This window comes from Pholis gunnellus, assembly GCF_910591455.1.
Source record: "Pholis gunnellus genome assembly, chromosome: 8".
Lineage (NCBI taxonomy): Eukaryota > Metazoa > Chordata > Actinopteri > Perciformes > Pholidae > Pholis > Pholis gunnellus.
Genome location: NC_136534.1, coordinates 20913617 through 20938596, shown reverse-complemented (window position 1 = coordinate 20938596; position 24980 = coordinate 20913617). Strand labels below are relative to the sequence as shown.

The window sequence follows — 24980 nt, the reverse complement described above, 5'->3', positions numbered from 1 at the left end:
GTGTCTGGTCACAATTATGGGTCTAGGTGGGATATTTACTGACTTAGATGTGTTGTTGTGTAGCCTAAAATGCTTTAAAATTGTTTCCATAATGTTACACCCTGCACACTGAACATAACACTGTGTTTTGTTCTTTGTTTACCTCTTATTTAATGTCTTTCTTAATCTCTCTCTCTCGCTCTCTCTCTCTCTCTCTCTCTCTCTCTCTCTCGCTCTCTCTCTTTCTCAGATATGACCTCAGTGAGGGTGAGTGGGTGCGCTGCAATGTGGATATTCAGAAAAGCTGCCACTACCCGGTGTTTGGGCTTAAGGAAGGGACTCTGTACCAGTTCAGAGTTCGTGCTGTTAACCAGGCTGGAACAGGACGCCCCTCCAAGGCCACCGAGCCCGTCCTCACTGCAGACCCCCTGCAACACACCAGGACTATGGGTACCACATTACACACTCTGACAGTCTGAATGTGGCATGTCACAACACCACAAGTAGATAAACACAAAATTGGTGACAAATTTAAAGGGAAAAAGCAACATAACCTGTTTGGTTCAAACAAAGTTAATTTGTGGTGTGAAAGCATAAATTAATAGGATGAATCGTTATTAAATCATTATGCTGGTCATGAAATTTCCTCTCAAGAAATGTATGCTTCATCATCTAGTAGCCACGTAGTCTTTTCAATCAGACAAGCTATTAAAAACAGAGGCGTGCTGAGCTGATGTCCCACACCGTGTACCAGATTCCTTATTAAAAGTGAGTGAAATAAGTAGCGGTCACACAACTTTTCCCCCTGTTATGTTACATTACAAGATGCAGTTTATATTTGTAATGCTTGTACTCAATTATTTATTCGTGGGCTCAATTGAGAGGATAAATAAACATAAGGTGCAGTAAAAATGCAGCATGGCCTGCTGTTAATCCCAACATTCTGGTTACCTGATCACCTCAGCTGACGATGCCTATTGCAATCACCCAAACTGTCTAATTATTACCTGTCAGTCCACATTACTTCATGTTTTCATGTGCTGTTTAATACGTTGCTTCAAAATCTTCCATAAGTAGAGGAGAGATCTGGGACTGTCAGGGTCGTAGCACTCAATTCACATCATTTTCACACTCCTCAAAATATTCAGCGACCCATCGCGCCCTTATTTATTCAGGTTTTTCCCTTTAATTTGTCAGCCATTTGCATCTGCTACTACAAAGAGCTTCAGCCATGTGTCAACCACTCAATCCTGCTGTTAAATCGCCTCATCTGCCTCAGTTGCTGTGTTTACACCTGCAAACTATCAGCACCACCAGAGAAAACAGATGTGTGCAGATGTGGATCTCATTTTATAAAGCTTCAAGGTTCTTGCAGATGTTACTGCGACAGCTTCTTCGCGGCGTCCTGCATTGTAACACTTTTATCCTTAAAAGGCAAAATGTGTTTAAGGTTGTGGTAAATACTTTACACAGTGGAGGGGTGATGGAGAGAGATGTCGTGTGGATCACTGAGTGTGTGCGGCTGTGAGTGTGTGTGTTAGAGGGAGGACAGATGGGCTCTGGTCCGACGCTGTGGATCATTAACCACAGATGAAGGACAGGCAGAAGGTTGACTTGCCTCCAGCCTGCTGTCCATCCTTCCATGTCGCTCCCTCTCATCTCTTTGTGTCTGTCTCTGGCTCTCTCACCGGTGGCTGCTCCTCTAACATTAGCACTAATAGTGTTATCATGGGCGCTCATATAACTTCATTACACTGATATGAGGTCCCTCATGATTCCCTCTGCCCTCAACCTATCTCCCTTTCTGTTTCTCAGTGGTCAAAGTAGACAGAGGGAGGACGGTCACCATTACCAAAGATGAACTCGAAGGTGAGAATGCCGTATCTTTATTTCACCGTGTATAATTAACTCATAAAAAGAACATGAACACTGAGCATTTTCACCTGTGATTTGAAATAGCATCTATATTTTACTGGCACACAGGGTGCCGCCGCCTCCTCGCCTTTAGGCTTCCTCGGGCTCATGGCTTAATGCATCTTCATATTATATTTAACAACGAGCTGCAGTGATTGTATGGCTGAGGCAATGAGCGTTTCCCCCATTTGCAGAAGTGAAAAGAATGAACAATCCCCGGTGGTGTCCTGGTAAATGCACATAATGGCCCGAGGAAGTGTGAATGCCTGTGAAGAGGACTGCTAACCTTGGCAGTGTAACTCAAAGACAGAGATGAAGGGAGAGGAGGAGGAAGATGTTTTCGACGAGGCAACAAGAAAATAAATGTAGCAAAGACAGTGCATTCATGCTTTCTTTATCCTGTTCTTTAATGGAGCAGAAAGTGTGTGTGTGTGGGTGTGTGTGTGAAACAAAGAGCGAAAGCATGCATGCATGTGTGTTTGTGTGCACCTTTAATCCAAGTTATCAGATGACAGAGAGAGAAGCAAATACACATTTTAAATACTTTTTTTAAATTGACCAAATACCAGAGGTGTCGGCTCGAGTCACATGACTTGGACTCGAGACAGGTACGAGTCACAAATGTTATGAATTTAGACTTGACGTCATGAAAAAAGACTCACAACTCGACTTGGATTTTAACACCAATGACTCATGACTTCACTTGAGCTTGAGCCTTTTGACTTGCAAATACTTGATACCGTTCCCCAAAGCCCAAAGATTAAAAAGTATTTTGTTTAAAAAACGTGCCACAAATCAATTGATTTCCTGAATCCTTTTTCTGTTAACGCTATTTAATCCCAGGAAACAGTGAGCTAGACTCCGTCCAAAGCTGAAAATGTAGCCTATACCTGAAGCTAAAACGTTATACCTTGTTTATCTCTTTAAATCAGTAGAGGAATGTAAGAATGATAAGTTGTGGATTTATGGGGAGCTGTTTGCTGGACCTATTTATTCATGCAAAGCTAAGCTAATTGTGTCCTGGCTCCATCTTTATACTTAACATACAGATACAAGAGTGCTATCGATCTTTTCATCTAACTCTCAACAAGAAAGTGGATACCCAAACTTTCAAACTATTCCTAAATGATAAAATATTATGTAAAATACTACACATACAACTTTAACGGGTCAAAAAGAAAGATTATTTCAAAACAATTAGTTCTTGCATGTTTCAAAGACTTGTTTGTGTTATTTCAGGTTACATTCCAGTTACATTTTGGCCCTAAATATCTCTTTATATATATTGCTTTAGCTGCATGTTTAGAATCAGTGTCCTAAAGTAATAATGTGCTATGAGTCGTACACTGTTCACCCAACTTGGATGTGAACATCCACCTCACCCTAAAAATGAAACATCAGCACTTTAACCTCATAGTCGTGGTTTCATTTCAAAGGTGCTTGAGTGCAGAGCTGCTACACAGAAAAATATTACTGCACACACACCCACGCACACACACACACACACACACACACAGGCTTGCTACTTCTACCCCTTCTTATATACAGTCTATGCTTCTACCAGATCAGCTTCAGCTTTCATTTCACTGCACTCTCTCTGCTCTGGAGTTCCTCTCTGATCCACCCTGCAGCTCTGTAACTCTTCAGGGGATACAAACAAAGACTTACAAAAAGACAGACGGGCACAAAAACGCAAGACTTTTGACTAAATCTGAACGCCTCCATTGTCCTTGAATCACATGGAGAGTCATTGAAAGTGCTGACTCAACCCATTTGAATGTATGTTATCTGATATCCTATTAGGAATGGAGGGGGAATTTGGGGCAGTAAGGTAAATCTCCCCCATTGTGTGCTGCTTCCTGATGCTCATATTCTGATTAAAAACAGTATCAAAAAACAAAACAGCCAGCACTTTTTGGACTACACTTTCTCACTGACCTTGTTCTAACTTGTTTTCTTTGTCCCCCGCCTCCTCCTCTTCCTCTCTTTGCACTGCAGGTCAGGTCAAAGCTCCTTTCCCTCCCACCAATGTCCACGCCTGTGAGGTGAGCGACACCTACGTGGTGCTGAGCTGGACCGAGCCTGAACCCAGAGGCAGGGAGCCGCTCACCTTCTTGGTGGAGCGGGTGAGTCTATACACACACACACACACACACACACACACACATGTTCGTGTTACAGTAACTGGGGATCTTGGTTGATGACTGTCCCCTTACCCTTCACCTACACATAACCCCTGTCCTCCTAATGGACAACTTGCTGAAACTGGCTTAAAATAGGTCATCCTTTTTTTCTGACAGAAGTAGATTATAATATTGTTGTTTTATGGTAATTAAGTTTGGGAGAGCAGTGAAGGTTTTGAAAGCTGATGCATTCAAGGAAGCAAAGAAATCTGATATTTGGGAGTAATGTTTTAGCTTTGAACAGTGTTGTAATGGAGAACTTTGGTGATTTGTCATTAAAAAAAGGTTTCTTCCAAAGCTCAGATCCTGTTGCTTAATCGGGCAAAGTTTTAGTTTTTTTAAACATTTACATACAAGTTTAAGGCTCTCTTTGCCAAACTAAGCAGCAATATGTCTGCAAAAGGTTCATCTCAGTCATTGAGGTAATGCAATGTCTGGAGTGTTGATTGAAGACGTTTTATTGTTCATCAAAAATGCTTCTTCAGTTTCTCTTCAGGTCTGAAAAAGCCATTAAAGGTCAAACTTCTTAAATCCACTGAAGTCATTTTTGACTGCAAGTCATCACACCGTCTCACTGGCTGAATGACTGAGATGAACCTTAAGTCCCTGCTCACAACTGCATTACTGCAAAGTTCTAAGGTCGCTTGTAGTGACAAACCAACAGATTGTTCACTAAAATCTGTAGTTTCTCTCAGCTTTAGGAGGTGTTTTAGTATCTCTCAAATCTGTCAACATTTTAATGTCAGTCTCATCATTCTCATTGTCACCTTTTCCAGCAGCAACAGCAGACAGCTGTTACCTGCCCAACAGATGTTCACTAGTGAACATAATGAAGCATTTGACCTCTAAAAAGCCGTATATTTCCCTCAGGAGTTGGTGGAGAGTAAAACAGGGAAAAAGGAGAGTGACTATTGGACATTTGTCAGGTTCCCAGACACACGACTTAAAATGAAGGCTAGTATTGCTCCGTATTTGCTGAACTGTTTGCTAGCAATTTGCCCCTTGTAGCCCCTTAAAGGTACAGTGTGTAGCATTTAGGGGAATCTGTTGGCAGAAATGTAATATAATAATATTATGTCCGTTTTCTTTAGAGTATAATTACCTGAAAATAAGAATCATTGTGTTTTCCTTAGCTTAGAATGAGCCGACACGGTTCCTCTTCAAAACAACAAAACACTGGCTCAAGGGCCTTTCTTGTTTTTATGTTCTCGCGTCAGCCCCACGAAGTTCAACCTCAGCGCTATAGCTGCCGCCAGATACACTGGACCTTTAAAGACGTGAGCAGGAAAATGGAGCTTGTTTGTCTTCATTAGTATAGAAAACAAGAAAGCACACACACACAAAGAGTATGAATATATTCAAACTCTAACCACCATTGTAATTAGTAATATACATCCACTGAGCACAAGGATCAATTTTCTTGCATCATCAGTTCCTCCATTCACTCGCTGAGTTTTGGCCGTCTGTTGCTGGAGCGTGAGCCAAATTAACAGCAGGCTCCTGACCGCAGCACTAATTAAAGAGACACCAGGAGGAAACAAGCACACTTCTTCCACTGTGTCAGTTTAAGTGGGAATTTGTGGACTCGTTAAAAGTGAGCAGACCTTGAGGTTGCTTGCCTTTTTGTTTGGTTTCCTGGCTTTCATACTTTCTAACTGGTGTTTTAAAACTACCTGGATCTGGGATCTAAAGTTTTGGTCAAAAGTGAATTGTAGTTTGAATATGCAGCACTGTTTTACTCTTGATGATGCATGTCTATAAAAGGAACAGCTTAAATGGTGAGATTTTTAAAAATGCAGTGTTCAAAAGAATGCTAAGATAACATTTTCTTCCAGTATATGAAAGTGTGGGGGCTGACCTGTTCATTACAACAATAAAGGGCTTCAGCTTTCCAATATCAACCCATACACCAGCAGCTTCTATAGCTCCAATAATCAGAAAACTGCCACAGGAAATAGATTTTTATTGGACTTTTGTAAGTTGCCGTGGTAATAAAACTGTCAAATCTGTCAAAGGCACCTGAAATTATTAAATTCTGCTGCTTCACTGCTTATATAATGAGGTGAACATTCAAATATCCCCTTCGCCCCTTGAGCAAGCACTTTATAATCCCTGATCTCTTTAGTGTACCCTTTTGGTAGGTGTTCTTCTTCAAACATGGGAGCTAGAGAAGGAAATAGTGGTAACTCTGAGGAGGATAACAGAAAAGTAAATGCAGACTATGAAATAGAGAAGGCTAGTGTCATATAGCATCATTAGCTGAAACGATTAATTGACAAAGATTAAGAAAGATGTCAATATGAGCCAGTGGTTGTCCACAATTTACCTACATGTCCATCTGTCTTTTTGGCTACATCTTGGCATATCTTTTTTTTTTTCAAATCTGGGGATTTGTTAACATCTTGCAAGATCATCTGCACATTTGTTTGCCTTTCTGAAACTGAAGATGTCTTTCTCTGCCAATCACACCAGACTGCTAATCTTTATTTCTATTTGCTCTTGTCTGCAATATAAGAGGTTACTACGAAATTAAATAATCGCCAGTTAAAGGTGCAAGCATTTCCATTGCCTCTAAACGGCTCTCAAACATGGCGACGGCTGGGCCGGCAAAAGGTGCTAACAACGCTAACAGTGCAAACCACAGGAAAAATGCTGACGGAGCTAACAGTGTTTATCTGAAGGGGAACCGGAGGGTGGGCGCTACACTACGCTTCCGCTGCGACTTTATCAGTCTGTATGAGAGCAGTGCACAGCTGTGCGCTAAAGTTAGCTAGCCGGGCATGCTCACATGCACGAACATGCACTAAAAGCATGTGTGGCCCGTCCCGCTACGTCAAAAAAGCAATGAGAAGCTCTTATATTTACAAAGCAAATAGTTTGCTGCCATATTAATGCTCTGAATCTAGATTTTTGCAACCTGACTTTACTGATTATGCAAAATCAGAATGAATGATGTGACTTTTTAAAGAGTATTTGGCAGTCCTGGAAGGTTGACTCCTCCAACATGTCTGAAGGAGACTGAATAATGAAGATGTCCTTGAGATAGATGTAGATAGTGCTTTGAAATTATCTTTGTGTCTTTTTTTTTTTTTTTGATCAGTCCAGGAAGAACAGCTGGGAGCTGGCCAGTCTGGGCATGGAGGTAAACTCTCCCAGGTTCTCAGTGTTTGACCTGTCCAAGGACAAGGAGTACTGCTTCAGAGTGCGCTCCATCAACAAGTACGGAGTCAGTGACCCCTCTGAGCCGAGTGCACCGATCTCCTTGGGAAAGCCACAAGGTGAGAAATGTGCAATGTACGATACTGTAACCATCAATTGCTCTGCCTGTGAAGGTCAATTGGATTTTGTAGTAGTGAGCTACTGTAGTTGTGCGAACATAGATCATCATACCAGATAAAGTTCACCTGTATTCTCGGGGGATTTGTTAACGTCCTGTAAGACCATCTGTCTGCTTGTGTAGCTGCACACTCAGGATCACAATGTGTTATACCTTGGGTTTGATAATAATAATAGTAATTTGTATAGTGATGATGTATGTTTCATAGCCTGCAACTCAATGGAAGCTGGAAGAAGTACTCAGATCCCATACTTAAGGGAAAGAAGCAATACTGCAGTGTAAAAATGCCAAAATTTGGGAAATTTGCTGAAAGTAAATTGACTCATGATACAGCATGGCCCCTTTTAGTACATTATTATATACTAAATCATAGTAATGTTGTAGCTGTTTCAATGGAGCTCATTTTAACTACTCTATACTCTACAAGTTTTATTTTTAACAGTGCATCACATTGTGTTTGACGATCATATTCTATATAATAATCTGAAAAGTAGCTGATAACTAGTTAAATAAAATAGGGTGGTTAAAGAGCAATATGTATCTATGAGGAATAGAAGTATCATAAAATGGAAATACTTAAGTACAAGTACCTCAAAGCTGTAATTTCTGTGCATCTCTATGTAAGACTTAAAGTTCTGTGGGATTTTTCCAAAATCAAAGGAAGAGTGGATTGAGTTCTCTTTTATTGAACTTCCATTTGATGATTTAAGTTTCTGATATCCATCAGCGGTGCCAGCTCCACCTCACTCCGTCACGGCCGTCAGAGACACGGACACCTCGGTGCTGCTCCTGTGGCAGGAGCCCAAAGAAAAGGACGACATCCTGGGTTACTACTTGTACTGCAGTGAAATTGGCAAACAAGACTGGAAGACTGTCAACAACAAGCCTGTTGCCAAACCCAGGTAGTAGGGACAGATAAGTTAAAACATCGTCTCAGAATGTTTTATTGTCATGTTTCCGTTCGAAACAGAAAAATAAAGAATAGTTACAGCAAAACAACAGTTTCAATACAGCTATGTAATTCCATGGAGCTAAAGGTGCAGTGGTTGATTCATCCTGCCTGAGCCTCGTCTCATCTTCTCAGATTTACAGTTCATGGCCTCAAGAACCGAAAGGAATATGTGTTCATGGTGAAGTCGGTGAGCCGAGCGGGAAACAGCAGCTATTCAGATGAGTCTCCCCCCATCCTCGTCAAATCAGCCATTTGTAAGTGCACCCTCGGGGTCCCAAAATAGTGGACATGAAATTTCTTTCAGGACATTCTCAAGACTTTTCTAACTTTTTAACTTATCAAGCAACACTTGCACAGGTTTATTTGACAGCAGGTAAGATTGAAATGTAGCATTTAAATGTATTTTTCTTAAAGGTTTTGTGGAGATTTGATATTCTTAGAGCTACCCAACACTAACACGGCAGGTAGATACATGTTTTATTTCACATTAGAGACATTTCCTGTGTCATTGTGAGGTTAGATTTTACACCAAAACACATCTTTTCTTGGCATGTGAGATCAAATTATTTTACTTTTGCACATTGAATGCCTTGAGCAATCAGATTATTGACTCGATCTCAAAGTATATTCACAAGAGCTTTCCAAACAGACTTACTCAAGCTTTGTAGTTTTCTTTCATAGCCTGAAATTGAAAAATATGTACGCGTTACAAAATGATTTTTGCATTCACCTTTCATAATAGCTTTTTAGTTAAGACATGTATTTTTTCAAATCTTTTATTCAAGTTATACAGCTTATAATGTTGTCGAACAACACTGTTCAACGCTACTGGTATCATAGTTAGCTTAGATTGTGCTCCTTCGACACGTCATGCTTGCTCTTATTGTGGTTGGTTTGTACTGTAGCTGTGTGGAGACGTACCTGCTGGAGAGCTGCTGACCCTTCGTACTTCCTGTGTAGCAGTCTCAGATAATGTGCTCTCTGCAGCCTGCAGTAAAGTGCAACGATGACTCATTCTGCTTGCCACTCACTCACCAGAATATCCTCACATCTACTCTGCCACTCAGCCATTACCTGAGGATAAATGGCCTCAGTCCAATTCTTTGCAAGGAATTCATTTTTATCAAATAGAGTTTGAGACGAATATTTCTTTCCTTCTCATAGAGAAACGCTCAATATGGGCCTTTAGTTATGAATTTGCAACTCTAGACTGGAGTTGTAGTCGGCCGGGGAGTTATTGGCATTTCTCGGTCCATTTAGCAAGAATACTGTAGGAGCCTTCTGAGATTCTCTCTTCTATCACTTATGTTTCCATCTGTTTTAATCCCCTCTGCTTGATCCAGCCGTTCCCTCTGCTCCCTCTGCCATCGCCCTGCTGCTGTGCACTGGATCAGAGATGGTGTTGGGCTGGAGGGCCCCCGCCCGTAACGGGGGAGACCCTGTGCGTGGATACTACCTGGACCAGATGGAAGCGGGCACGAAAACGTGGAGTGAGGTCAACGTCAAGCCTGCCAAGGAGAGGCAGCTTAAGGTCAGTATTGCTCCAGCATGGTGCGAAGGTGTATTGTGATGTTTGCAGCATGTCGGTGAGTCAGTCAGTCCACTCGCTGCTCCAGACTGAATCTCAACAACTGTTGGACAGATTGACATGAAAGTTTGCACAAATATTCGTGGTCCTACTGACGTTGATGATCCTCTCACTTTTCCTGTAGCGCCACCAACAGGTTGACATTTTTGGTCTTTTTTCAAATATCTTGACAGCTATTTGATGTTTGTCCTCCTTATACAACCGTGGGATGGAACAATGGTACACATTTCTGTTTAAGGCCACAGACTGCCTCCTTATCTATGTTCTTTACTGACGGCAATAATGATTAGTAGCTGCAAGAGCTCCAGAGACATTTTGTTATCTGTTACTGTCTGTTGTCTACTATTTGTGTTTTTTATGCAGTGAAACCTTTACACTGCCATCTTGGCCAGGACCCCCTTGTAAAAGATATTCAAAATCTCAATGGGAGTATCCTTGCTAAATTAAATAAATTAAAATAGAGCATTTAAAAAAAATGGATTGGCACAATATATAATTTGGCTTGTGACCAAATACCTGCAAAGCTAATGACATTCCCATCAACCCTAACACGCTGAACAAAAGATTGTGAACATGAAAAGGATTATAGCTGCTAAACATCAGCACGTCACTGTGAGCATGTAAGCATGCCGACTTCAGCATTAAGGTCACAGCGTGTAAAGTACAGTCTCACAGAGCTGCCGCCGAGGCTGGACACTCTTGTTTCTAAGTGTATACTTTTTTCCTTTCACATCATATGCATGACGCAATCTAGAAAGATGTTTTACATAATGCACATGGGAACCTGCAGTATCCATAATGCACAACAATGTCTTTTCTGTTCACTGAGAGTGTATGACAACAAATAATTCATTTTTCCACATTTAATGAAGGAGATGAAGGAGAAACAATCGTTAAAAAGTAAGAAAGACATTTCTTGTCACTACTACCAATAAGGGCTTACTTTAATATAATTATACAAACACAAGTTGCCTCTGCATTTAGAAGTGGCCTCAAAGTGATGGAAATATTTGTCAAAGCTCACACATCCACATTGGCTGTGTCACTAGGCAACAAGCAGTGTCCATGGAGACCTGGAGCAAAGTTAAATCTTTAACCTGTCTCAGGGAGATTACAGGTGCTCCGTAATTAGACATTGTTCAAATGTGTTGTATGTGAGTGGCTGTTTTTAGCTCCTGGGGAAAAGCAAAGACAAAGCCAATCAGAAAGAAAATGACTGTATAGGAAGATTAGCCCTGCGTGTTGTGGAGTGCAGGGCCTTGAGGATTGGAGATCGTTTTCGCATAAGGAACCCTCTGGCGAGAACACGCAGCTCCCCCTTTTGGAGTAAATGAGCAACTTCAACACCCTCGCGATGTGCAGTGTCCACTTCCCACTGTGTTATGTTGCTATTTAAATCAGGCTGCTGACCTTCTAGATGCAATTTAGATAATAATTTGAATGTTGATTATTTTCCAGGTTGAAGGTGTGCATAAAATGTAAATGACTTTGCTATGAAATATTCCACATCTGGATGTCAGGATGTCACTGATCCTGCTTCATTAGAACAAAAACAAGACTTTATTTTTTTTTTTCTCTTTGGATTTGAATTCCATTACAATCCATCCGGTAGTACACAGATCACTTACTTACTTAAGCCAAATGCGAACAAAACACTGTAAAATGACTTAGTTGCAAGTAAAGGTCCTTCATTTAAAAACCTACTTGAGAAAGTACAAAAGTATTATCAGCAGAATATATTTTAAATCTAAAATACTTTTCTCTTCTCACCCATAGTGCTATTTATCAATCCAGATTGTTTTGGTGTTAGTTGCCTAGTTTTGGAGGTATCGGCCGTAGAGATGTCTGCCCGCTCTCTGATATAATGCGACTACATAGCACTCGGCTTGTGCTGCTTAAAGCAACAACAACAAAAAAACAACTCAACAGCAATGTCTCTTTCCAGAAATCAGGGCCCTGTTGTAAGTACTTTATAACTGCTCACAACAAGGGACTGTGGATTATCTTCAGTGACCGAAATATGATTTAAGTTTAGAAGAGAAATAGAATAGAAATCTTTGGAACTGCTAACAACTCATAGACATCTGAAACATGACAGGGGCCCAAATACTGTTTCTAAGCTTATCACGTTTTTTAATGTAACATCGTTTTTTAGCTGTCAGATGGGCATAGTGGAATAAAATACTGCAATATTTCCCTCTGAAATGAAGCAGGGTAGGAATAAAAGAAGCATTAAATGGACATATGCAAGAAAAGAACTGCACTTGGGTAAATGTACTTAGTTACTTCCAATCACTGCTAACAGTAAATATTAATGGGGGTATCAGGATTGCTGTATTGTGAGTGAGTTTGTCATGATGAAGCACATGTTCATGGTTTCAGTCTCCCAACAGACAAAACCTGCTGCAACGTTTCCCTGAGGAGAGAACATATATGTCAAATAAATCAAGTGGAGCCTGTTCGCCATCTAGTGGGTGAAGGCTCAACTCTCCCCCACTTATTTTGTCAGACAACCTCTGCATTCCTCAGGGTGAACTGTAGATCGATCTGATAAGAAGGTTGTCGTTCTATCTAAATGTGGTTAGAAAAGGATCTATAGATAATGAAGGGACAGCTATAGGTGGTGTGTGTGTGTGTGGGTGGGTGGTGGGGGGAGGGTGTTTTTTAGATTGCCATTGGTATTACTGTGAAATAAGCTCCCCCTGGTTGTGTCAATTAGTTGCCGTGAGCAGCAGCAAGTTCACAACCGTTCACTGAGGCGATAAGGGCCTTAAAGTCTAAGTGGCTGTGAATAGGAAGATCAATGAACGGATCAATAAGACTGAATCCCTTCTCTTCCCAAAGCCAAAGTGCCCCGGGGGCTCAGCAAAAAAATGCTGTGGCAGCAGCAGCAGCAGAGCTAATACCTTGTAAAATGCCTGCTTAAGTCTGGAAGTGTGTGACTGTACAACCAGGGAACTTTGGTCCTGTGCGATGTGCCAACTGATCCGTGTTTTCCTCAAAGAACAATGTGAGCCGATTTGTATTGATACGTAAGAATTACTTTTTTATGCAAATACATTTGTATACAATACTACAAAAGAAACAATGTAACCAATTCAAGCAAGATGTCTATTATCTACAGCAAAATCCATACATCTCTGATAAAACAAGCTCTGTATTATACCGAAGAAATCTGAATATTTAGTTCATTTTGATTTCTCTTCCAGGCTTTTGAGTTAACAAACTTAAAAACGTCGAAATTAAATAGCCATTCCTTGTGTGGTCATAAGTGCAACAGAATATTTCAAGTTTTTGTCAAATCATTGAATAGAAATTTGACATTCTTCAACTACACAATCTCTTTTCCTCCTGAATACATTTGAATCTTCTAACTTCAGAGGTCAGAGAAAGAAAACCAGCTCTCAACTAAAGGTCTTTGGCATTAAATGAGATGAGAGATGTAACATGTGTGGTTTAAACACATTTTAAAACCATTTGTTTTGTTTCAATGTAATTAAAAGTAAGCTTGACTGATGGAGACTACCATCGTTCAGAGTTGATGAGTTGTTCTGTGCCTGATGTAAATCTATAGGTTTGCAACCTGACAAGTGGACAGTTCTACCAATTCCGTGTGTCTGCTGCCAACATGGCCGGCGTGGGGAAGCCATCTGAGGCCAGTGAAGCTTTCCTGTGTGAGAAGTGGACCATGCCAGAGCCAGGTGAGGAGAAAATGTCACTTCACTTTCAGTAATCACTGAGAAGATATACCTCTGTGTCAATGTGTGACGGGTGCATTGGAGTGCTTACATGTGAAAACCTTCCTGCACGGTATCTTGGTGCTCGTAGGGTTATTTAAATATCTCCATCAAACATGTTTTAAGAGACATAAAATACTCTTCAATATCCATGTTAGAAAACAACACTTATCCCCACCTCATTAAGAAATCTAGAATATCTGAACATGCAAATATTTTAAAACTTGAACTACTCAAGATGTTCTCCTCTGACAGCTTCGTTGTCAGTGTAGATGCACTGAAGTTTTCAGTTTTCCACATCACACTTATGTAGGTTGCATGTTTGAGCAGCATTAGCTTCCAAACATGCTTCTACATGCACGCGTTAAACTGGGATTTTAAGTTTGCAGTGAGAAACTCTTCTCCTTGTCGAATGTAAGATGCATACGTCTTTTAGTTTAAGGGGACGTTAACATGAAATTAATCATTTTCCAAATCATGCAATTATTTCAGAGCATTGGGTATTTGAGCCTTTGCTATTAACATCCTGACCTGCAGTTTCTGCTAAAGGCTGTTAGTTCACGAAACTGAAAGTTTATTGACCCCGGCTTGGAAAGGGAGATTAGATAGATACAAAGGCCATCCATCAACTGGAGGCCCCATTACCACTCTCTAACATTTTCTTTTTATTTAATTACACCATTAAAAGTACAAACAGTCTTCTCACAGCAAAATAGATTTAAAAAACATCTATTTGCATGTTATGCTATTAAAGTGCAAAATGCAATAATAAAAAGCCAAAGTGGTAGCCAAGAGTTAGAGGTAGACATTGGAAGTTATTATGTGTTGCGTATGTAAGGCTGGTCCTTTAATATTGCATATGTCTGCGCTGTTTAAGGGCCTTTGAGCAAGACCCTGACTCCACCATCAGCTGCTCTGAAAAGTGGCAGATTCATATATTTTTTGTTACTTTTTATTAATAGTATAAATTTACTTTTTAAGTTACAGTCACACTTTTCTACATAAATGGTAGCATAGCAAAAAAATGTAAACATTAAAAATAGAGATCCTATATTAGCCTCTGCTGTATTGTTGATGCAGTAACAATACTCAAAATATTTTCCTTGAAATGAAAGATGTATTTGCACCTTTACAACAGGGAACTCTTCTTCCTGCCGCATCTTTGCTAGTTGTTGTATTCATGTGTCTTTATAGGAGAATGTTAACTGTAATTAGAATACAGATTACATGAAAAAACATCCACCAGCAAAAAAGTCCATAAAAGAAAAAAGTCTGAAGGAGACTCGGATGGAAATATTAACAATTCTGTCAACTCCTCTCTTCTCTCATTTGGACTGTGCAGTAAGAAAGCAATCTTTAGATTTAAACCTGAAACAATAAAAATGTGTGGGAGGGGTCATAGATAGGATTTTAAAAGGTGAAATCACACCCTTTGCATTATTATTACAAACACACATACTGTCTGTGCACACACACACACAAACACGCACACACACTCAAAGTCCCTCCAGTGTGTGGTGGTTCAGCAGTTATGGCCCCGCTCCTATAAGCTTCTTGTGACATTAATATTGAAAATGGAGAGAGGCTCTCTCACACATGCCACTTTTAAATAGCAGCTCATTAATCTTGGCAAATGGGCTTTCCCTCTGTGCCGTTAATAATTTAAAAGTGACCGAAAATCATTAAGCAAATTAACTACCAAGTGCCGGCATGCAGTCAGTGGGGGTAGATTAAGTAAAGTCACTGTACTCATTTTGACTTTAGTGTTGTTTCTGATTTGTTTTGTTATGACTTTCCAAGAAGTCCTGTGTGGTTGCATTTTATATGGTCACTGAGAGAATATATTTCCTTGTTTTTTTTATTTCAGTGTGGAAATGTTATTACAGTTTTTTGGCAGCACACACTGTTTTCCTTTTGCACTTGAAGCTCCCATTCACCAAAGCATGGACCGTGATATACAGCATCTCTCCTCTCAGGTTGTCCCTACGATGTGGAGTGCAGGGAGGTGAGAGACGGCTCCCTGGTGCTGCTGTGGGCGGCTCCATTGTACGAGGGACGGAGCCCCGTCACTGGCTATTTCCTGGAAATCAGCCAGGGTGACCAATCAGACAACTGGACTGCTTTGAATGAGAAGCCGATCTGTGACACACATTACAAGGTGAGTGAAGCTGTAACAATGTTTACGAGCTTCAGTTCACGATGACAGAAATGTATATTTAGGATTCGTCCATTATCTGAACGGGCTAACTATTGCCGTGTTGCATAAAGTATGATTGTATTTCATAACTTAAGTGCCAGTAAATTATTAAATTATTATTACTCCAAAAATCCAACCCCATATTTCATTCCTCCTGTGTTTCTGTGGGTCTAAATGTTTAAATAGTCATGATACATTATGACAATCAGCTGTAAATATTTGATGTGTTTCTTATGACATCCAGGTGTCTGGTCTTCAGGCGGGTCAGACCTACCGTCTCCGTGTGTCGGCCGTCAATGAGGCTGGAGTGGGCTGTGCCTCCCTGCCCACTGAGCCGGTCACAGCTGAGTCCCGACCAGGTCAGCCAGCTCTGCTCCAGACACACAAATATTGCAATAAAAAAAGAAAAATCACCTCCAAGGCTTGTTGGAGGCTTCTAGACCTAAGATATATGATAATAGGGAAAGCCTCCACACACTCCAGTCTGTGGAATCGCTATTTGTTGAGTCAAGCTTTCAGGGACCTTCATGGGTATACGAATAAAACAGGACAAATGCCTTTCAAAGGATTAGTTAACACGTATTAACCTATTTAGAAGTATGAAGCTTGAGCCAGTTAATTAGCTTAGCATAAAAGACTGGAAACGGGGGGAAACAGCTAGCCTGGCTTTGTCCAAGGCCGTCTGGCTCCAGAGACATCAGAGCGATATCAATCTTTTCATCTTTTCATCTTGAACCATTCCTTTAAATGCATCTTTTCATGCCCAAACAGACATTGGCAGCATCGGTTCTCTTTAATCTAGTGGTGAAGACATTGACATCATGCAGGGTTTTAAACCCATTTATTATGTGACTTTCAAGCATTTGCAGGGAAAGAAAGGAAGTGGTGAAAAATGCTAAAACATCTATTAGAAATTAAAAAAATAAGCACATACTCAGGATAAAGATAAGTGTAAGAAGTACAATGAGATATGCAGTATGTGCACCATAGGAGATAAATCTAGTTAATTATTGTTGCATTCTTTTACGCTGTGTTATCCATCTCCTTTATAATGCTATAAATTGGCTGAGAGGGTCTGCAGCACGTTGCAGCCGCACTAACCAACTCTTTCACCTTCAGGTGCCAAAGACATTGAGATCGGAGTGGACAACGATGGTTTCATATTTCTGGGCTTCGAGACTGATGAGGCGGACGACGAGAGCAAGTTTCTGTGGAATAAGAACTACACAGAGCCCATCGATGCCAAGAGGGCGCGGGCAGAAACCAACAAGGACGGGTACGGCTTGTTTATGTGCAACATCCACTGTACATCTGCACTTCTTTAGATCCAAAAAGTCTGTGGCCGTCTGCTGGAACAAGAGGTGATATTCAGACAGGCTTATTACATTTGTGAGAAATGCTGTTTACCCTGCAACTTTGGATAGATAATATGATATAATAATAACAGAATTAAAATGCAGAGAGAGAGAGAGATTACATTAACATTAGGTTTGGTCCAGGCCAATTAAATTTGCTGTGTGAAGCAAATTGTTTTAAAGCTTTTCTCACTGGGATTCCCACTAAAGGCCAGTCTCCTTTAATTATCTCTTCTCTTAGCTTAAGGGAAGCCTCTCTGCCCACCCTTCTGCTCATTGATATCATGTAAAACAATAGCTAGCAGAAAGACATTGGGATTACACTATTGGGACGGAAAGCACTGTGAAGTCTGACGGCTGACAGCACAAAACAGCACCATCATCACCCGTGGGCGCTGCAGGGTGGACCGATAAACAAGAAGCTGCTGGTCTGTCTGTTATTTACAATTTCAGGGCGGTCCTCACCTTCACAGACGCCTCTGAGGAGGATCTGGGTCTCTACACAGTTGCGATGAGCGACAACCCAGACCAGTCGTCCAGCTACGACTTCACTGCTGAAGGTAAACTGAGAGCGAGTAGAAGGTTAGGAAACTGTCTCGTTCAATTCACAACTTCGCCTCAGGCACAGCGACAAGAACGGTTAATTCAACATCAGCTGTCTCATGTGTTTATTGAGCTGACGGCGGCATGAATAGCAGGATTTTCCATTTTAAGGGTTGTCAAGCTTTTCTCTTAAGCAAATAATTATGCGCCTCACAACCGGTTCCACAAGGTCACCCGTCCATCCAAGCATATGTTCTCAATCAGCTTTCAGCTTGAAAATAGAGCCATGTGACCCGTCCTTTGGCAATAAGTAGGAGCTAAGAAATGTGGGTCCTGTTCAAAGTTGAATTAACCTCCAGCTACTGTTTTGCTTTGTTTGCAGACCTTGAACGACTCAAGGAACTCAGCTGGAAAGTCAGAAATCCACGTATGTACCAAAGACATTGCACCGTAGTAGGTGTTTGGCTGACATATAATAGAAATCATACTTTGAAAAACGTTATTCTCGTCATTAAATGTGCTAAACTTTGGTATTGGTGCACTGTTATTTTGCCGTGAAAAGACAATACACTCAAGCACATGGTGAAAAGACAAAACAAAACGCACACATTAAGTATTCTGCGTTGAACAGATGATCATCTAAACTCATTCAGCTTGTCCTGAATGCTCTGTGTTTGTGTGTTTGTTTGTTTTGCAGTGATAGCTCTGAAGTCGGGCTGGCAGGTGGAGGTTTCTGAGCAAGGCCACGTACGTCTTTGGCTTCAGACTGAGAGTCTGAGCGACGCCGCTGAGCTCCGTCTCATCTTCAATGAGCGAGAAATCACCAGTACGCCGGTGAGAACCGCTGTGATACTGCAGCTCAGTAGAAGATTTGATATCCATCCGTCCATTATCTGTAACCGCTTATCAGGGGTCGCGGAGATTTGATATCCACAGTTCCTAGAAGGTTTTGGATAAAATGATTTACCCGGCATGTGTTTGGCTTTCATATTCTGGCAGGAGACTAATTGATACTCTACTTTTTTGAGCGCATGGCAGAGCACTTTAGTTGTCAGCCTGCTGCTCATCAAGTTGACAAATTCATGGTTGCCAGGTTTGGATTGGATGGATATTTAAAAATATAGTTCAAGGAGAAATCTGGGGCCCATCTGGACTCACCAAACCATCATTTATGCAAATCATTTCACCAGTGCATGAGGGTGAATTGTGAGCAAAAACGAATCATGCTATGTTGTTTTTGGTCAGTGATTTTAGTGTTAGGTTCAGTTAAGTTAAAGGGAGTTTGGTGAGACTAACCATCATATCAACTGTGATTCATAACTTTCTTAGCCTCGTCCCCAGTCCTCTGAATCGGATTTGTTCAGCGATTCTGAAATGTTGAGTGTTTTTTCTCGGTTAAAGAAACAGTTCACCAATGTGACATTTCAGACGTCTGGGAGTTTGTAGCAGTTCCACCAAAAGAGACAATCCCTGTAAACTTCTAAGATGGTTTCATTTAAATAAGGCTTTGAGGCCGAAAGACGCCAAACTCTCCAACATATGGAGAAAGTAAAACAAAGATTGGGAAAAAGTAGAGACAGATTTGTCTCACAGATTAACCTCTACATGATCATCTCACAACCCTCAGGTTTATCTTGTGACCCTCTTGAGCGCCCCTGACCCCCAGGTTGGGAACCATTCCTGGACTAAACTACTCATGTATAAAGTACCTCATTCATTAGTTCGTGCTTCTTCTGAAAAGAAAAGACAATTCTGTCTGATTCAGTCTGAAGAGAGCTGCAGGAGGAGGGCTGTGATTTCAAACTTCTTTTGTCTTTTCCAGAAAACTGCCTCAGGGTACTATTTGAATTATGCTAAAAGGATACTATGGAATTTTTTTGCCCAATGACGCCACACAAATACACTGCCTACTCCATCTTTAATATGTGTTTCACATAGATCTCAGAAATGTCCTCCAGATTGATTTACTATTATAAAAAGGCTCAGTGAAAGCCAAAGCTATATTCTCAACTTGTTATTGACAAGATAATGTAACGCTGCAGCAAGGACGAATGTGGAAAATAGCGACTGAGTGATTCAGTGCAATTGGAGTGCGATCATATGACCTAAAATGAAAACAGTATAATCATCAAGGAACAATAACTGAATGTGAACAAACCTCCTCAGCGCTCACATGTGTTATGACACCAAGTTAACAATAATCAGCGCTGCCGTCCGGGTTATTGAACCTTCCACTGATGTGTCCACAGAGAGAAAAGCAAATACAACACAGCGTATTTATTGTGCTTTCACAACTCTGTCAGATACATTTTGTGTGACTGTGTTTGTGCGAGTCGGGGCGACTGCTTTCGTATTCAGCAGCATGCATTCATCGCTTCTGTTGCATTTTCATTCATACCATTATTTCTCAATATCAGAGCTCCATCTGAACAGTACTGATCACACGTTATTTCTAAATGATCACAGCTGAGGTTTGCGAATTCAAAAGCCATTTGGCTGATTAGGGGCCTCAGGCTTGCCATACATCACAAATCACATCCACCACTGAGGGCTATCAACATGCAAGGCATACACTTATCTCCGTGAACATAAAAGTCAGGCTGCCTCCTGTTTGTTTGTCTGTGTGTGTGTGTGTGTGTGTGTGTGTGTGTGTGTGTGTATGTGTGTGTGTGTGTGTGTGTGTGTGTGTGTGTGTGTGTGTGTGTGTGTGTGTGTTAGAAAAAATAAATATTTCATCTACGCTGCACATTTTGTCGTTTCAGTCCCTTTTCAAGCACCGATTCACACTGTATTCTCTCTGCATGACTAACCATCTATATACAATAGATTGAAAGTGGCGTGTCTACCTGCCATCGCGGATCATCTGTCCGCACATGAGCCGATGTGTACTGCATGTGTGGCAATGCTTGTTTGCTCTTTTGCAGCACCGTAAGATCAACTTCGACAAGGCCAAAGGTCTGGTGGAGATACTGTTTGACCAGCTCTCTCGGGAGGACGAGGGCTCGTACACGGCTCAGCTGAAGGACGGACGCGCCAAGAACCAAGCCACTTTGGTCTTTGTGGATGAGAGTGAGTCTTTTACTCAGGTGCTACTAAGCTGTCATTGAGGGTTTTTTTACATTCCATGATAAAGAGACAAGGACAATTGTAGAGGTACAATAGAACAGAACAGGCATTCATGTAAATGAGACATCACATGAGCTACATTTTACACAATGATGAAATGTTTCTTCCTGAAAGTGACATAGAGAGTATAGAGACCAAACCCGTTTATTGTACCAGGCTGTTAAGTTGGGCATTTTAACATTGTGATCTATGTGGATTGCTTGCGTTTGGAGCCACCCTCAAGTGGTCATTTGAGGAATTGCAGCCTTTGGCACTTCCGCGTTGGCCTCCCCTCAGACAAATCTTAGTTTTGCTCAATTAACCTCTATGGGATCATAATAATCTTATTGAATCCCACATACGCTCAATAATTGAGTCAAGATAATCTTATATTTCTGTTTTACATAACTTCATACTACACCAAATACATAAAAATGTCTGTACGAAGGCATTTATTTATTAAGAACAGTAAAGATTCCCCAAAACCATCTTTAAACTATCTCTTTAACCAAATCTCACATCACACATTTTGTCTTTTTTATGTGATCTTATTTTGATAACTAATGTAATATTTTCCACTTCTATTCACTGAGCCTCCCTTGAAACTGTTTGGAGCCCCGCTGGGGAGGCCCTCTGACACCCTCTGCTTTAGGACAGGAATAAATAATTCAGAATTTCCCCACCACATATTTACTCCTGGCAGACTAGAGAAGCGTTTTGAATGTTTAGGTCCTAAATAAATATCATTTACAAAAAGAATTGAATGAAATATGAAAAACCACAATAATCAAGACTTTTTTGTGTCTACTTTTAAAAATCCAAGTTGCAGCCAGGAGAGAGACATCTAGGGCTCAATTATTTTAGTAGAATGTGGAGAAGTCATTGTTTATCAGCATTTATTTCTGATTGGAAAATATCTTTTTAATTACCTGCAACAATTAGAGGACCTGTTTTGTGGGAAGAATGGATGAATAAATGATCCTATACTTCTCTTCTCTTGTGTTGCTTTATACATGTTGTTGAATGGCACATGAACGACCTGTTCCCAATTCATACGATTATTTTTTGTCTGATTTTATTCTGATTCATTTTTAAAATGAAGTTGAGATTATTTTGGAAGTAAAATAACCTTTTCTGAGCAACAGATCGTCATCACTTCTCCCCATGTGACCTCCACGATTCTACTGTTTTGTACTCTGATATTGTTTGTGTCTCTGTCAGAGTTTCGTCAGACGATGGCCCTGGCTCATAAAAACCGGCGTGCCCATCAGAAGAAATCTGGTGAGAAGTCTCCAAACATCACCAACATATTTAATAGAAAATATAATTAGATGTAATAGTTGCAATAGCTTTCTGATGATGTTTTTGTGTCCTGACATGGCTGCTTTACCTTGTCCAAACCTCTTGAGACTAAAGGAAAGAAAAGAAGCCTCCTTTGCTACTGAACTCTGTGTTTTTATCACCTGAGCTCTCAGATGTGATAAGGAGAAGCTATACAACTCTTTTGTGTCTGGAGGCCAGTGCCCCAGTGCCCGCTTGTGCAAACAGACTGCCTTACAAATGGTTTACTGTTCAAAGTACTCGTGACACTCAGAGTCCACCCAGCACATTTTGTCTATTACGTGCAGAATAGCATGATGCAAGCAGATATTAAAGTGGGACGTGTTTATTACCTGCATGCTGTTCTGAATTGTCCCACCACTCTTATTTCAGGCAGCTGTCACTGTCAGTAATTGCCATAGATTGCCATATAATGATGCATTTGTGTTTGAGTGGTTGCTCTGAAGAAATGATTGTCTGGTGGTCCCTGTTTCTAGCGGGATAATCATGTGTTCTGTTCTCTCTGTTCCCAAGGACCGTATTTCGAGGAAGACTTGTGGTGGAGTGTAAATGAGGATTGTGAACTGATTATAAAGTGCAAGGTACATTTTTCACATAATAGATTTGCTAATGGCAATAAGAGAATTAGCCTAACATTATATTGAGAGCCCAGAAATCTTTCATCTTTCATTATTACTTATAAAATCATTTATATTGTAAAATTTGCTGAGTTTGTTGCTAGGTTCCCACATCATTCAGAGCAAAGACAATGTTCTACTTTTATTATTACTTATCAAAGAAATATTTTGACATTTTGGGTGACTTCCTGGTCCTTTTTGCACTTTTCCGGTGCGGGAGAATCATGTCAATCTTCTCATTTACTTTCCCCAAAATGACAAACCTTTACAGGGTTGCATTTATTACAAAGATTTCACTATTTTATTCGTAAAACAATCAATTTTTGTGGACTCTTATTTCTCCATACATAGGTGACAAATACAAACAAGGAAACGTCACTCAAGTGGTTTAAAGAAGGCGCGGCGGAGACCCGATTTGTGTATGACCAGTCATCAGGGGTCAGCACACTCACCATCCCGCAGGTATTTCAAACAATTGTGCTCTATTTTCAGACTACTAGAGGTGGGGAGGAGAGCTAAGAGCTCAGGCAAATGTGAACCAGCATTTATAAATGGTAGCTGTGTAGTGAGACAAAACAGGACAAGCAGTCGGTTAATGGTTATATGATTTCTCTTATTCTGTATTATTGTGAAATGTTCCCAGGTTCACCTTGGAGTGTATTTTAAGGTTAAATAAAAGATGAAATAAAGTGTTTGGTTGTTCTCCGGAGTCATCAATATTTCATCAGAGAACCTATGAATAGGGATTGGATGTTTTTTTTCCCCTCAGGTTACCAAGAAAGAGGCGGGTTCGTTCAAAGCTGTGGTGTCAGATGGGAGAGGAGAGGACGTCAGCATTTTAAAGTTACTGGATGACGGTGAGACGGTGTGACGTTGTCACCAGCGAGCAAGTATCCACAAACAGCAGTCCCCATTTGTTCCTGCGTGCATTTCAATTGTCCATCCATAATGAAAGTGAGGGGATTAATATCTATATTTCACACTCTTTATCTCATTATGTCTCCTCATTATTCGGCTACACTAATCTTGTGTTTAGTGTTTATTGAGATCCATTATCAATACAAAAGACTGTCTGAAAGCTTTTTTTTGTTCTTTTCATTCACAGAGTACGACAAGCTTCTCCAGCAGCTGAGTAAACAGTGTGGTGAGTTATTCACAGCTGGAAGCTCTACGTTTGTGAAATGTGCTAATGAATTTACAGCAGATTTGCTGTGTTTGGGACGAGGATGATACAACTGAAAGCCATGTTAATTATTTATTGTGTGTGTTGTTTCGGAATATGAATGCGTTTAAATGAAACTGAATGCAAACTGTGGCATTAAATAACCAGGAGCTCTGCCGTGTCTCTCTCTCCGTCTCTGCAGCATTGTCTGCCAGCCCACTGAAGGTTCAGAGCACCGCTTTGGGTTTCATGCTCTACTGCTCACTCAAATACTATATAACCCACCTGAAGACCAGCTGGCTCTTCAAGTGAGTTCACATGCAGAGCTCCTCTCTGACCTAACACCCTCAGTGCATCTTCTTCCAAAAGCAAATGAACAGTAGCTTAAGGTTTATTTTGTGTTCAGAACATCTAGCAGTGTGGTCACATTGTTTAACGCAAGCCACAGAAGTGGACTATTACTGGAGGTAATCATCACAGCCACAGTAGCAGACTATAGGCCATAAAAAGAAGACACACATACTGACTTGACTGCTTCACATGCACACACACACACACAAACCCATTAAAGTTCAGAACTATTTTAATGTACTGTGACATTTCTCTCCATGGTGGCAACGCCTGGGGCTCCTTTACTAAAGATCAGCCTCTAAAATGAGTATCAAAGTTCAACTACTGACAGCTTAAAGAGTTCAGGATTTAGATGTGAACATAGAGCTGGATCTTTATGTCTTGTCTTCATGCAAACGTTCTCATTTTGGCACCGAAACACCTGGTTCATCCTGTTATCATCTGCTCTGATCGATCAATACTAATAATTCTGTGGAGCCAAATATTTTTGAAAACCCCAGAACTTCCAGAGGAGGCTTAACGTTTTTAAACATGCCAACTATATCAGTTTGAGTTTTGCATAGATGAATAAAATGATGAACGGACCATAAAATAACTAAGAAAGAGAGAAAGCTGTTCC

The 24980-nt window shown here is 40.7% G+C and overlaps 1 protein-coding gene across 1 annotated transcript in view; it reads left to right on the top strand.

Annotated features, from left to right (window-relative positions):
• The window catches only part of myom3 (myomesin 3), a 50255-nt gene that overhangs the window by 22978 nt on the left and 2297 nt on the right, over positions 1 to 24980 (top strand). The window contains exons 12-32 of the mRNA XM_079163846.1: positions 230 to 429; positions 1795 to 1848; positions 3892 to 4019; positions 7177 to 7354; positions 8141 to 8315; positions 8498 to 8619; positions 9709 to 9896; positions 13528 to 13654; positions 15667 to 15848; positions 16132 to 16246; positions 17007 to 17163; positions 17696 to 17802; positions 18168 to 18212; positions 18483 to 18619; positions 20710 to 20854; positions 22112 to 22171; positions 22745 to 22812; positions 23200 to 23310; positions 23618 to 23705; positions 23954 to 23992; positions 24213 to 24318. Coding sequence (XP_079019972.1) covers positions 230 to 429; positions 1795 to 1848; positions 3892 to 4019; positions 7177 to 7354; positions 8141 to 8315; positions 8498 to 8619; positions 9709 to 9896; positions 13528 to 13654; positions 15667 to 15848; positions 16132 to 16246; positions 17007 to 17163; positions 17696 to 17802; positions 18168 to 18212; positions 18483 to 18619; positions 20710 to 20854; positions 22112 to 22171; positions 22745 to 22812; positions 23200 to 23310; positions 23618 to 23705; positions 23954 to 23992; positions 24213 to 24318 — 2532 coding nt within the window. The remainder of the gene's footprint in view (positions 1 to 229; positions 430 to 1794; positions 1849 to 3891; positions 4020 to 7176; positions 7355 to 8140; positions 8316 to 8497; positions 8620 to 9708; positions 9897 to 13527; positions 13655 to 15666; positions 15849 to 16131; positions 16247 to 17006; positions 17164 to 17695; positions 17803 to 18167; positions 18213 to 18482; positions 18620 to 20709; positions 20855 to 22111; positions 22172 to 22744; positions 22813 to 23199; positions 23311 to 23617; positions 23706 to 23953; positions 23993 to 24212; positions 24319 to 24980) is intronic.